The sequence below is a fragment of the Nansenia antarctica genome (genome assembly GCF_963989245.1).
Source record: "Nansenia antarctica genome assembly, chromosome: 1".
In the NCBI taxonomy this organism is placed as follows: domain Eukaryota; kingdom Metazoa; phylum Chordata; class Actinopteri; order Argentiniformes; family Microstomatidae; genus Nansenia; species Nansenia antarctica.
In genome coordinates this window covers 69880265-69895398 of record NC_137674.1, presented here as the reverse complement: position 1 = coordinate 69895398, position 15134 = coordinate 69880265, and the positions used below count along the sequence as shown (strand labels likewise).

Sequence of the window (15134 nt, the reverse complement as noted above, 5' to 3'; positions counted from 1 at the left end):
CTAATGCTAGGACATTGCTAGGCTGTCCCTGGTGCCCTGGTGCTGTCTGTTACACCAGGCTGTCCCTGGTGCTGTGTGTGTGTGTGTTACACCGGTGTTGACGCTGTCGTCGTCCTCCCCTCCCCGGCAGGTGATCTACGCCCTCAATACCAAGAACGACGAGCACGAGGCGGCCATCGCCACGCTGAAGGAGGCGCATGAGGAGGAGGTGCAGCAGATCCTGTCGGAGACGCGGGAGAAGATCATGCAGTATAAGAGCCGCATCAGCGACGAGATGGACCTGAAGCGCCGCATCACGTCCCTGGAGGAGTCCATGGAGCTGCACGACCGCATGAAGCGTCAGGCGCTTGCGGAGTTCCAGACGTACCGCCAGCGCGTCGAAGACATGCAGGTACCTGCGCTGTTTTATTTACCTTGTTTTCAATTATGTATTCATTTTTTATTCCGTATTAACTCGATGTGCGAAGAAATCAAGATTATTTATTGTTATGTTACTATTATGTTACATTTTGTTGCTTATCATGAAGAACTTTGTCTTATGTTTAGAGTTTTTTTTTAGGATTAAAGGTGCTGTTATGAATTAAGATTATCTATCTATCTATTATACTAATTATTTGATCTTGAGTTTTCTGTATGAAAGGTGCTATAATGAATAAAGGTGATTATTATTATTATTTATTGTTATATTGTTGTGGTCCTGACCAGCTGTGCACGGAGGCGCAGCACACGCAGCGCGTGGTGTCCATGTCACGGGAGGTGGAGGAGATGCGGCGGTCATTTGAGGAGAAGCTGCATGCGCTGGGCCAGGCCCAGTCCACCTCGGAGCAGGAGAAGAGGGCGGCGCTGGAGGAGGTGAAGTCGGCCCACCGCCAGGAGATCCAGGAGCTGCTGAGGAGCCACCAGAGCCAGAATGCCAACTACAGCAAGGACCAGGAGAAGCTGGGCCAGCTGCACAAGACAGAGGTGGGCCTGGGGGTGGAGCTGGGCCTGGGGATGGAGGTGGGCCTCGGGGTGGAGGTGGAGGTAGGCCTGGGGGTGGAGGTGGACGTAGGTCTGGGGGTGGAGGTGGGCCTGGGGGTGGTGTATACATATATACACACACACACACATGTATACATATACACACACACGTATACACACACACGCACAGTCAGCCCATTCCCTGCAGCTGGCCCCTCCAGCAGAGTGAAGGTCTTGTAAAAGAGACCCTCCACCCTGTCAACCCCCCCTCCGTGGTGCCCCCCCCCCCAGGTGGAGTCCCTGTCGGAGCGAGTGGAGGAGCTGAAGCAGGACAAGAAGCGTCTGGTGGAGGAGTACGAGGCCAAGCTGAGCAAGGCCCAGGCCTTCTACGAGAGGGAGCTGGAGGCCATGAAGCGCACGCAGCAGCTGACCTCAGACAACCTGCTGGCCTGGAAGAAGACTGAGGCGGAGCTACGCAGGGAGTTCCAGACCCAGGAGGCTGCGCTGCAGAAGGTAGGGGCAGTTGTGTTGTTATCCAGACAGACTCATTCATAGTTTTCAGTCACGTGACTGGCGCAGAGCCCTGGAGGGCAAAACATAGTGGAAATTCCGTAGCACCGAGCTGTCATTTTTCCAAATATTTCAAGCTATGGTTATTTAGATCACCTCTCAAAAGAAGAAAACAAAGATATGTGAACAAACTACACATTTTGGGCACTTGCGATCCATATACAGCACCCTCCGCAGTATTTCAATCACTAAAAACAGTGAAGTCGCTGCCAGAGCTCCAGTTCGGTGATGTCTTGTGGAGAATCCTTCCCCTTACACTGCCGCCAGGATGAAAGCGTATAAAAGTACAGACAGTTATCAGTTTTTTCGATCTGGATGGGTCAATAATGCTAACGTTAACTAGCTAGCTAAAGGACGGACACAACCAACTCCAAGCTGGTAGCGTCCACAAAAACAAACCATGTCAGAATGATTATGCAAAGATAATGACAAAGATAATTTAAATAATCAGTGTTTACTTGAGCTTATCTTTGAAATGTTCGCTGCAGAGACGTGTGTACTTTGATGGTTTGCCCTCCACAGGGACTGAGGCACCTCTAATAGCACAAATCCACAATCTTCTCCTCTCTGGGTTTTCTTTTTCTGCCGGAATTCTGTAGAAGCACAACCCAGGGTCGTCTCCTCGTCGGTTAGTGCACCCGATTGCACAGCAACTATCCAGCATTTTGTCAAACAACTAATTACTTGGTAAAAACCTGCTAAAATAGCTGGCAGGCAGCGGAAGAAAGATGTTGTTTTGATGTTGTTTTGCCCGCCAGGTGGGCGTTCCTATAAGAATTTGACGTCACGTGAAAACTATGAATAAAGATGTGTTGTTGCAGACAGACTAATAAAGTTATGTTGTGTTCCAGACCCTGGGGAAGCTGAGGTGTGAGCTGCAGCGGGTGCAGGAGGAGGCCAGAGAGGGCCGGGAGAGGAGCCTCAAGCTGCAGGCCTCGCTCAGCATCGCCGAGGCCAACGCCAAGGTAGGGGAGGAGAGTTCGTAAATACGCTCTGGAAATCTGATCAGCACTCAGCATGGACTCCAGCCTCTTGTCCGATCAAATGACTTGGTCCCTTTTTGACGTCGAACCCAGTGTGTGCTCCGGAGACAGAGAGAGGGACCTCTATTCTATTCTATTCTGTTCTATATTGAGACATGCAGCCTTGCTCTGGCCGTGTTCAGCCCAGTGAAGTGTAACCGCTTCCTCTCCTCCACCATCCTCCCTCCAGACCAGGGTGTCTCTCCTCCGCCATCCTCCCTCCAGACTAGGGTGTCTCTCCTCCACCATCCTCCCTCCAGACTAGGGTGTCTCTCCTCCACCATTCTCCCTCCAGACCAGGGTGTCTCTCCTCCACCATCCTCCCTCCAGACTAGGGTGTCTCTCCTCCACCATCCTCCCTCCAGACCAGAGTGTCTCTCCTCCACCATCCTCCCTCCAGACTAGGGTGTCTCTCCTCCGCCATCCTCCCTCCAGACTAGGGTTTCTCTCCTCCACCATTCTCCCTCCAGACCAGGGTGTCTCTCCTCCACCATTCTCCCTCCAGACCAGGGTTTCTCTCCTCCACCATCCTCCCTCCAGACCAGGGTTTCTCTCCTCCGCCATCCTCCCTCCAGACTAGGGTGTCTCTCCTCCACCATCCTCCCTCCAGACTAGGGTGTCTCCGGGTGTCTCTCAGGGTGTCATCCTCATCCCAGTGTGCTTTCGTTGTCATTTAATGAAATCAGCAGAAAATTGGAAATCAAACTTTGAAGTGAGGCGGATGAAAGCAGTGTAATTATAAACCCCCAGTCTGATCTGAGTCGAGGGTTCGGTTAATTAGCGCTCCCATCATCCACACTCTCAGAATCTGTCGCCATGGTTATTCTGATAAGAGACAGAAAGGAGATATGCACACACACACACACACACACACAGGCTCACACACGCACGCGCACACACACTTTATAATAGTATTTATTTAGTATAATACTTTCCACCCGTTGGTCTTTGTTCTAATGGTGAATGACATCTAGAATATATCTTGTGACGAGGAAAAAAACCACATCCAGGCTTTAATTCCTCAGTTAAACGTTTGAAGATGAAGGGGAAGACGTTTCTCGCAGTAAAAAGTCAAAGAGAACTTGAGGCCACTCTTTCACACACGAAGGCAGGAGCTCTTTACAAGGACAGGTGTTACTGCCGCGCCTGAGGGCCGTGGTCTGGCCCCTGTAGCCCTGGGTGTGAGACTCTGTAGACCTGCGTCTGGCCCCTGTAGCATTGTGGCCTGGCCCCTGTAGCACTGCGTCTGGCCCCTGTAGCCCTGCACGTGAGACCCTGAAGCACTGCGTCTGGCTCCTGTAGCGCTGCATCTGGCCCCTGTAGCTCTGCGTGTGAGACCCTGTAGCCCTGCGTCTGGCCCCTGTAGCCCTGCGTGTGAGACCCTGTAGCCCTGCGTGTGAGACCCTGTAGCACTGCGTGTGAGACCCTGTAGCGCTAGGGGGGCCAGACAGAGATGAGTGCCAGTGTCAGACAGACCCATTACCGCCACCGACAGCATGCTGCTCCCAGAAGGCCGAGCAGCACCACAGTGTTGAATGGATGAGGCGTCACCGTGACGATGTGTGATTGCTCTGAAGTAACGACTTCAGACAAGCAGCACTTTGCTGTATAGATCCGGTCCAATTATGTGGCAGGAAAAGTGGCAGATTTTTCTCTCTCTCTTTCACAATCTTTCACCTCTCTCTCTCTCTCTCTGTGAGACATGGAAGGCCTTGTACTGTAGAGTCTGAGAGACAAAAAGGAGAGGAGGAGAGGAGGAGGAGGAGAGGAGAGGAGAGGAGAGGAGAGGAGAGGAGAGGAGGGGAGGAGAGGAGGGGAGGAGAGGAGAGGAGAAGGAGGAGAGGAGAGGAGAGTAGGAGAGGAGAGGAGAGGAGTAGAAGAGAGGAGGGGAGTAGAAGAGAGGAGGGGATGATATTTGTTTGTGTTTGAGAGAAGCTGTGTACTCATGTTACAATGTTAAGAGAAGCTGTTGTCCTCGGAACTGAGCAAACAGCTGAAATTATCCTATGTGTGTGCGTGTGTGTGTGTGTGTGTGTGTGTGTGTGTGTGTGTGTGTGTGTGTGTGTGTGTGTGTGCTTGCGTGCGTGCGTGCGTGCGTGTGTGCGTGTGTGTGCGTGTGTGTGTGTGTGTGCGTGTGTGTGCGTGTGTGTGTGTGTGTCAGGACCTAACCAGGCAGCTGGATGAGGTGACCCAGGACTCTGAGATTGTGGAGATCCGTCAGAAGGAGGCTGAGTGTGAGCTGGAGGCCACCAGGGACCGAGTCCAGCAGCAAGCCACCGAGATCCTCCTCAAAGCCAGTGAGATACCCACTCCTCTCCTCATTCCCTCTCCTCTCCTCTCCCCTCCTCTCCTCTCCTCCTTCCCTCTCCTCTCCTCTCCTCTCCTTTCCTCTCCTCCCCTCCCCCCTCCCCTCTCCTCCCCTCTCCTCCCCTCTCCTCTCCTCTCCTCTCCTCTCCCCTCTCCTCCCCTCTCCTCTCCTCTCCGCTCCTCCCCTCTCCCCCCCCTCCTCCTCCTCCCCCCCCCCCAGTCCCCTGGTCTATATTTGCAGAACAGGTGCTGGGATCACACAGGCGTAGCACTCTCTCCCTTCACAGACGCACACTATAATTAAGACCATCTATCACTCTGAGACTCTGCTCTCTTTTCTCTATTTCCTCTGTTCTGTATAGGACCAGGACCTGACTGGGGGGAGGGGGAAGGTGGGGGGGGGGGGAGAGAGAGAGGTCTAATTGACCTATAGCTCTATTTCTTAGCCCTGACCTAGTCCTAATCTGACCCTAACCTAGTCCTGACCGAGCCCTAACCTGACCCTAACTAGCCCTAACCTTTGACCCTAACCTTTGACCCTAACCTAGCCCAAACCCTTTGATCCTCCCTGGCCATGCAACATCTGCTTAGGCCAGACAGCTGTCACACCAGGGTCTGGACATGCCCCCCCCCCCCACCTGTCTGGACCTGTCCCCCCTCCCCTCTCAACTTCTGGGATCACGGGATTCAGACAGGAATTCCAGACAAAGTCAATTTCCTTTGGCTGATTCAAACCAACTTCATTCATGCAGATTAACTAAACTGGCTTTTCAGACATTGTGTGAGGACATTCTTATCTTTAGGCAATAGAAATGTAATAGAAATTAAGTATTGGTAATGTACCTATCTAACAGTGCTCTCCCCCTCCTCCCCTCCTCCCCCCCTTCCCCATCCTCCACCTTCCCCCTTCCCCCTCCTGCTCCCCCCCTTCCCCCTCCTGCTCCCCCCCTTCCCCCTCCACCTCCCCCTCCTGCACCTCCCCCTCCTCCCCTCCTGCTCCCCCTCCCCCCCTTCCCCCTCCACCTCACTCCCCCTCCACCTCCCCCCCTTCCCCCTCCACCTCACCTTCCCCCTCCTCCACCTCCCCCCACTCCCCTCCCCCCTCCGACTCCTCCCCTCCTCCCCCCCCACTCCTCCCCCCCAGGCCACATCGGCAGCCTCCAGGCCACCCAGATGACCCAGGAGGCGGCCATCAGGGACCTGGAGTCGGAGAAGAGCCGCCTGAAGGACAAGGTGCTGCGTCTGGAGGAGGAGAGGGGCGCGCTGCAGGACAAGAACCAGGCCCTGGACGACAGGCAGAGGCAGCAGATCACCTGCCTGGAGAAGGTGAGGGGGAGAAGGGTAGGGGTGGAGGAGGTAGAGTGAGGGGTGGAGGAGGTGGAGGGTAGGGGTGGAGGAGGTAGAGTGAGGGGTGGAGGAGGTGGAGGGTAGGGGTGGAGGGGGAGAAGGGTAGAGGAGGAGGTGGAGGGTAGGGGTGGAGGGGGTGGTGGAGGAGGTAGAGGGTAGGGGTGGAGGGGGAGAAGGGTAGAGGAGGAGGTGGAGGGTAGGGGTGGAGGGGGTGGTGGAGGAGGTAGAGGGTAGGGGTGGAGGAGGTGGAGGGTAGGGGTGGAGGAGGTGGAGGGTGGAGGAGGTGGAGGTTAGGGGTGGAGGGGGTGGTGGGTAGGGGTGGAGGGGGTGGAGGGTAGGGGTGGAGGGGGTGGAGGAGGTGGAGGGTGGAGGTTAGGGGTGGAGGGGGTGGTGGGTAGGGGTGGAGGGGGTGGAGGGGGTGGTGGAGGGGTAGAGGGTCGGGGTGGAGGGCTCCACACACTCACACACCTCTGGAACTACAAAACCCACAAATCCTGGGGTTGTTGTTTTTAACTCCTTCAGTGCATTGTCCAAATATCTGGAGCGCCACTTTATTCACCAGAAATGCATACATTATAATGCTTCATTTTGTAGCCAATCAGTGTGTTGTTGCTAGGTAGACACCACATAGAACGGGTGTCAGTGTGGGTGTTGTTAGAATCGCAGATTTTTTTTTTTTTTTTTTTAAACAACGGCCATCTTGTAAAAGGTCACGTTGCTTAACAACTGATGCTTCTAGAAGATGAACTACACACACACACACGCATACACATGCACACACACACACACACACACATACACACTCACTCACAAACGCACACGCACACACACACACACACACACACACACACACACACACACACACACACACACACACACACACACACACACACACACACACAGCCTGCCCCCTCTCACCCTCTGCGTGGGAATCTGTGTTTGTCATCGCCGCGGCCTTGAGTTAGCTGTTACTATGACAACCTGCCGGTGACACAGTGCGGTGAGCATTTGCTCCTGTCTGTCTGACGGCCCAGGCCTGTCTCTCTGTCTCTCTCTGTCTGTCTGTCTCTCTGTCTGTCTCTCTGTCTGTCTCTCTGGGCTCGGCTGGCTGGGTCTGGATGTGAGGTGTGACAGGCTGTCTCTGTCTGCCTGTCTTAACAAGACTGAACCACTCCCAGCATCTGTCACAGAGTTACGTGTGTGTGTGTGTGTGTGTGTGTGTGTGTGTGTGTGTGTGTGTGTGTGTGTCTGACTTCCTGTCAGAGGAGGAGGTCGTTGGGATGGAAACTGATGACAGAACAGAATCACACACACACTGGCACAGAGGCACACACACACACACACACACACACACACACACATAGGCACACACACACACACACACACACACACAGGCAGGTGTGTGTGTGTGTGCGTGTGTGTCACTCTCAAACTTACACAAACGACTCCAGGCGATAATGAGCAGGCTGTTGGTGACAGTGTTGAAGTGTTGAAGGCCCAGGGGAAGTGTGCGTCTCTTACTTCCTGATTCCATGAAGGTCCTGATTCGATTCGATTCACAATTCGATTCACGATTTGATTCCCTTGCTTGAATATGAAAGAGATTCTCAGAACTAATGCTATAAATGTTTCAAGGAACCCTCTAACATGTTGCATTGTTAAAAATGTCAATGTTTCCATTACGAATTGACTTCAAAGCAGTTACATGTACTGTATGTACTTTTTATTGGAACATAAATGACCATGACCAGCATTGACCACCAAGTTGTGCAGACACATTAAATCAGACTCTACAAAAAGTGCTTAATTCTTTACTGCAGCCAGTGTAAATAAAGGGGCTAAAAACATTACCTACCTGTAAACAAGACATCACTTATCCCTCAGGAAAACATACACTTTGCTGTAGTCTGATTGGCTCAAATAGCTTATTTGCATTAGAAATTCAAATGTGCAAAACACTGAAAATGCAATAGATGCAATAGATGAGGGTATTTTGGGGAACAATAAAACATTGTACATTGTAAACCGTAAAGTCCATGAAACTAAAGCCCTTCATGACTGCTTCTTCATGACTGCTTCTTCATGACTGCTTCTTCATGACTGCTTCTTCATGACTGCTTCTTCATGACTGCTTTCTCACTTTTTGGAGATGGTAAGAAGAAAGATTTTTCGGCAAGAAAAGGAGCTGATCTACATGTAGCAGATGACTACTCACCCAATCCATTCCATTGCAGTGTTTTGGCTTGACTAGCGAGGGTGTCATTGATTTTCAACAACGTTGAGATTCATTTACATTTTTCAGAATAAAAGTCTGAACATTTCGATTGGTTGCCGACTTTTTCCTGCTTTCACCAACTGCTGTCACACATGTTAGAGTTCTTTAATGTGATGCTTTACTGTGAACCCAAACATAGTACTGATGTGCGTGTGTGTGTGTGTGTGTGTGTGTGTGTGTGTGCCTGTGCGTGTGTGTGTGCCTGTGCGTGTGTGTGTGCCTGTGCGTGTGTGTGTGTGTGTGTGTGTGTGTGTGTCTATGTGCGTGCGAGTGTGTGTGCAGACTCTGCGGGAGGAGAAGGCGGTGTGTGAGAGGGAGGTGGCGGTGATGCGTGTGAGGTGCGAGGAGGAGGCGGAGCTACAGAGGGAGGGGCGGGCCCGCGCCCTGGAGGAGCAGGCCAGGAAACACCGCCTCACCCTGGACAACACACACACCTGCGCCCTGCGGGAGAAGACCAGGCTCCTAGCCGTGAGTACACACACACACACACACGTTATATATAAGGGATGTACCGTACTTGCACTCGTAGGCAAGGCAAGGCAAGGCAAGTTTATTTGTATAGCACATTTCATACAACAGGGGCAATTCAAAGTGCTTTACATACATTATTTAAAAATACAGCAAGAGCAGCATAGTAAGAAAATAACAATTACAATGAATAAAAGCAAATATAAGAAGTAAATAGATAAAACATTTAATAAGACAATAGTTAATGGAAAAAAGACATTGATAGAAGTGTTTGTGTTTAATCATAACTGCTGCAAAACATGGTTTTTATCTTAGATTGAAATATTTTAAGGGTTTGGGCCTGTTTGATTTCTTCAGGGAGTTTGTTCCAGGAGCATGCGGCAGCGTGACTGAAAGCTGCTGCACACTGTTTTGTTTTTACTCTTGGAATGATTAGCTGATTAGTCTCAGCTGACCTTAGGGGCCTTGTGGGAAGATAGGGTGGGAGGAGATCTGATATGTATTTTGGTCCAAGACCATTTTGTGATTTGTACGTAATTAGGAGGATTTTGAATTCAATTCTCTGAGAGACAGAGGTAGCCAGTGCAGGGATCTCAGGATTGGTGTAATGTGTTCAAATTACTTTGTTTTTGTTAGGACCCTAGCAGCGGCATTTTGGATGAGCTGCAATTTATTTTTTATTTTTTTCTGAGTGGGGCAGTCCCACTCATATTTTTCATTTTTTATTGATAGATAAAGTGGAGAATTAGACAGGAAGGATGGGTGAGAGAGAGAGGAGGGATGACATGCAGGATATGTCCCCGGCCGGATTCGAACCGGGGACCCTGCGGTTACATGGTCGACGCTTAACCCGCTACGCCACCTAAGCGCCCCGAGCTGCAGTTTATGAACAGCTCCTTTAGATAGGCCTGTTAGTAGACCATTACAATAATCAAGTCTACTCGAAACAAATGCGTGGATGAGTTTTTCACGGTCTTGCTTGGACATGAAACCTCTTATTCTTGTTATGTTTTTCAGGTGATAGTAGGCTGATTTAGGTCATGTTCTCACATCAAAGTCTGAATCATGATCCGGAGCAAGTGGATGAGTTTGCAACGCTGTTGCATAAATTATTTCTCTGATTTGCATTCTTACAGCCCTTTATGTAAACGAAGTAACATACGCAATCGAAGCAACAGACGTGGTAGTTTATTGGTCCGAAAAATTTAAAATTGCCCGTTCGTCCCGCTCTTATCCAGATCAACACGCATGCGCTGTTGTTTTCCTATGGACAGCCTCGATGCGTCGTTTCTAACCGGAGCGAAACCACCCTTTTCAAGCAGAGCATCCGTCGGATGTTTGCTCCGGGAGCGACTTCGAATGCGCGTTCTCACAGCTCCAAACGACGCAGAGCAAAGCAAATTTTATCCTAAACTCCTAAACTTCCAAGTGAAGCAAATGTTCTAGTGAGAACACACCCTTAGTTATCGAGTTAATGTGGCTGTTGAAGTTTAGATCTGAGTCTAGAATTACACCAAGATTTCTGACCTGTTTTTTAGTTTGAAGAGAGAGAGAATCAAGTTTTGCACTGACTTTCGATCTTTTGTCAGGTGCACACCGAATACCCGATACTGTGCTCATGTACTCGTACTCGTAAAACTACTCAATACATCCGCGTTAGGCAGAGGAGGAGCAATGTAGCGTAACCTCTCGTAGCAGGCAGGGTTAGGGTTAGGAGGAGCAATGTCAGCAGTTTTTTTTTATTATTGTTTTCTTTTTTTTTCAAGTGTTTTTTTGTTTAAGTGTTTAGGAAAGTTTAAGAGTTTAGGATCACTAAATACACTAATTTGTGTGATCATCTAATTGTGTGTAGTTATGTGTTTTTAGCATGTAGATGTTCTGTCAGTGTGTTGTGATGTGCTAAACATGCAGTTAGATGTTCATAGCGATGTTCCTTGCTAGCTACTAGCTGCTGTTTTGCGTGTTTTGATTCAGAGCGAGTTTCTCTGGTATTTGGTTTAAGGGGTACCAACATTCAAATAAGTGTATCTTCCTCAACTACAGATTTCAATGTATGACACATCATTTTAAAGCTTACAATCTGCACTTTCATAATCACACCAGACCCTGTCACATGATTAATTTGTTACAGTCAGAAAGTGAGGAACAGCTGATGAAAATAAAACATGTTTACAGTGTCATTGTCAGAACTGTAATGGTATTATTAAGTACCAGTGGCGGGCCGTGCATTTCACACCTAGGTCTTCAGTGATGTCCTACCTGAATTATTCCACCTCTTAATACCATCATTATAACGCCAGGGCTCTAGAAACTATACATTTAGACAGAAACGCAGTATAACCGGGCGTTGCCATTGTTATTATAGCGTCTCTCTCTCCCGCTAAGCGTATCACCTCGTCTGGGTGTATTAAATTCATTGCATGAAAACAAAAGCGTCAGTTATTTTGCTTCTCGGTCTGTCGATCTCGATAGGAGAACCGTATCGAGTCCATTCAAGGCTGGTTATCTTGCCCATGTTCATATGGTCACGGGGGTGTGTCGTTTTCGACGATAGCACCCCGGGAAGTGATTAAAAGCACAGCTGAGCCAGTGCGCCACACACATCTCTTGCAGAAAAAAAAATGCTTTGTACTCACCAAAACAACTGATTATTTGAACACAAAATCCATCCTCCTTTCTTTCCTGAAGAAGACTTCAATTACTCTGTTGTACAGTTTATGTGCGTTTCAGTTCCACCAATAAGTCCTTTTCTATAGACATCAGTGTTTCCCCTAGGTTTGCTGCCTTGGGGGGGTGGCATGGACCCTTTCTCACCTGGTTCTTGCTGTCTCTCTCTCTGGTGTGCTGACACCATCCTGCTCACTCTCCTTCTCTCCCTCTATCCTCCTCTCTCCCTCTTTTGCTGTCAACCAAAAGGCAAACATAACAACCGTATGTATAATCTAATAAGAGGTATACATTTATCCATATCAATTTATAACCTAATTATAATTGAATATTAGATTGCTGTAAGCAATGGAGTCAGATAATGTCATTTTGACATTACTCTCTCACCTGAAAAAATTAAATAAAAAAACAGACATTTCCAATGCTTCAATCCACTGTCCATGTACTGTAAATATGCCATTATGGTATTACCATAAAGCCCAATTCTAGCAGAATAAGAATATGTCTACTTTAAGTAAAATAATAAAGTGCATCCAGTTAGCTCTTTAGCTGGCAAGTGTGCAAGCAAACTAGCTCATCTCATCACCTCTGAGCTAGCTAGCTAGCTTCTTTGACACTATTTACACCATGGCACTATTAGTCAGACACTATCTAGTCACAATAATAACGACCAATTTTAAACAACTTTCTCTGTCAGAACACTCAGCAATTATATTTGCTAACGTTTCAACTTGCTTGCTTTCCATCTGCAGACATCTCACCTGGCAAAAACTGTCTCACGTCGCGCGCACACACTCACGCACACTCGCGCAAAAACTTGTATTATTCTCCAGCGACGGCACAGCGCAAAGCGAAGTGTGGAGATAGGTCTGGCTATGCGAGACTACTGGCAGACTAATGTTACCAACGAGCCCATGGGCTTGCCACTCGCCAGATTCGGGTTGGGTGCGTTTAAAAAACGCAGATATTTTAGCTTGCTTGTCAGATGTTTGGTGTCTACGTCCGTAATCATTTCTCTTTCTTGGGCGGCCCGCCCAAGGCAATGGTAGGGGAAACACTGGACATGGAGGCTAATGCTGAAAGCAGTGATTTGAAAGTGGCCGACAAACCCTTTTCCCGGCTGTGATAGCCTCGTTAGCGTCAGGGTTGGCTGTTCTCTTCTCACGATGTCCAGCTTTTCTTGAAAAGTTCATCTTGAAAATGGTGTTAATTATATCTGCGACCAAATCGATCTCTTCTCCTCCTTCAGCCATTGTGGGTTGAAAAAACAGCTTGTAGAAATCTACACAAATTATCTGTTCAAGTTCAGTTTGCTAGCTCTGCATAGCTCTGCCTCTCAATAGTGCGTATCCAATCAAAAGACATGCACTTGCTGACATTATCGTACGGCTGCTAGCGGGCCCGATGTCGCCAACTAGAAATCTGATTGGTTAATGCCACAGTTTTGTTTCCGTTCACTTTAAGCTACAGGCGCCGCACTGTTGATTCTGCAGGCCTAAGGGCAAATTTCTTGGACCCTGGCAACACGTTATGGCTGAAATATGAAATATGACATAAAGGCCAGCTCTCCAAATCTCAATCTGAGGCTGGGAGCAGCGCAACCAAGAGGAAAGCTATGAAATGAAGAGAATAGACTATGGGGAATAATTTAATACATATTTGTGGAAAGAATATATCAAAATTAAATGTATATTCTGATGATGTTTAGGCCAGCAGAGAAGGAAGGCCTTGCTGGCCCTGATGGCCCACCACTGTTAAGTACTCGTATCGGTACTCGGTATCGGCAAGTACCCAAATGTAAGTACTTGTACTTAGTATATATTGTACACACACACACACACACACACACACACACACACACACATACACACACACACACACACACACACACAGCCCTAGTCTAAACTGTAGTCTCACACGCACACACACACACAGCCCTAGTCTGACCTGTAGTCGTACACACACACACACACACACACACACACACACACAGCTGCAGGTGTATTGGTCGTGTTCCTCGTGGTTCCAGAAGGATGCTGATGACATCAGAGATTATCCTCAGGCTGCACCGTAGGAGACTGTTGTTGGGAGATTAGGTCTGTTGAGGTGTGTGTGTGTGTGTGTTCTCGGCAGTGAGTCACAAAGTCTGAAAAGAGCATCTAGATGAGGCAGCGCATCTGACATCCTATTTTAGGCAGCCCCCCCCAGGCCACACACTCACACACACACACACACACACACACACACACACACAAACACACACACTGTGGCCCCGAATAAGGGGAAAGTATAAATGATTCACTGATCATGTTCTTGGTGCAGCGTTGTCAGGCCTCCCTCACCCCAGGCTGTCCCCCCCTGTCCCTTCCTTGCATATTCTATGATCTGTGTATTTTAGTAATTTCTAGCATTTGGAAAGCATAAACCTCAGTTACGGAGGGAGCATGAAGCAGTTTAATAACAGACTTGAGAGGCAGTATGGAGGCTGTGGGTGGAGTGTGGAGCCATCCCCATCATTAGATTAGATTAGATTAGATTAGATTAGATTAGATTCAGATTTATTGTCATTGCAGCCGGTACAAGTACTGAGACAACGAAATGTAGTAAAGCAATGGCTATGGTATGTGTATCATCCACAACTGGGTTAAAAGCACTCGACTCATAGTGGACTGCACTGAGATACCCTTTAGTACTGAGTGTAGATGGAATGGTAAATGGACTGCACTTATATAGCGCCTTATTCCAAAGCGCTTTACAATGGCCTCTCATTCACCCACACATTCACACACACATTCACACACCAATGGCGGCAAGCTACCATGCAAGGCACCGGCCCGGTCATTGGGGGCAATTTGGTGTTCAGTGTCTTGCCCAAGGACACCTCGACACGTGGCCAGCTGAGGATCGAACCACAGAACCGCAGAATCATTAGACGCCATCTCTACCTCCTGTGCCACAGCCACCCCAGTGTATTTAGTACTAGTGGTCTGATACTATTATTAGTACTAATGACTGTCAGAGTCAGATCTGTTATGTAGGACTAGATGTTGATATCCCTCGATACATACATACTTAAGGCACCGATGAGACTCTGTGGTGTTCAAATGAGCGATGGCATCCTTTGGGTTGTCAAGTGGGCGCCCTCCTTCATGAATGTTTCGCTGATAAGCCCACGACACCTCCAGAGGGTTCAGCAGTGAATCCCAGCGTCCCAGGTTCACTCCCTAGATGCGATCAGCTCATTTGAACGCCCGGGTCAAGTCCTTTCTCTTCATCCACAGCCACTGGCTCCCCTTTTCAGCAGCCCTGGAGAGGTCCTTGATTGCCTGCCGGTGGGTCTTCCCTCGCACTCCCATCTCCCTGAGTAGCCTGGATGTTGAGGTGGCTACGAACCCTCTGCAGCCTACTTCCACTGGGCGTACCTTCGCTGTCCAGCCTTGTTGTTGGGCATCTGCTGCGAGTTCAGTGTACCTCAGCCTCTTCCGCTCGTAGGCCTCCTCCACTGCACCCTCCCAGGG

At 49.1% G+C, this 15134-nt stretch overlaps 1 protein-coding gene across 1 annotated transcript in view; it reads left to right on the top strand.

Annotated features, from left to right (window-relative positions):
• The window catches only part of fam184ab (family with sequence similarity 184 member Ab), a gene marked incomplete at both ends in the record, with an annotated part of 110256 nt that overhangs the window by 57362 nt on the left and 37760 nt on the right, over nt 1-15134 (top strand). The window contains 7 exon segments of the mRNA XM_080550424.1: nt 131-391; nt 706-963; nt 1252-1473; nt 2382-2495; nt 4714-4849; nt 6004-6185; nt 8764-8949. Of these exon segments, the coding sequence (XP_080406550.1) occupies nt 131-391; nt 706-963; nt 1252-1473; nt 2382-2495; nt 4714-4849; nt 6004-6185; nt 8764-8949 (1359 nt within the window).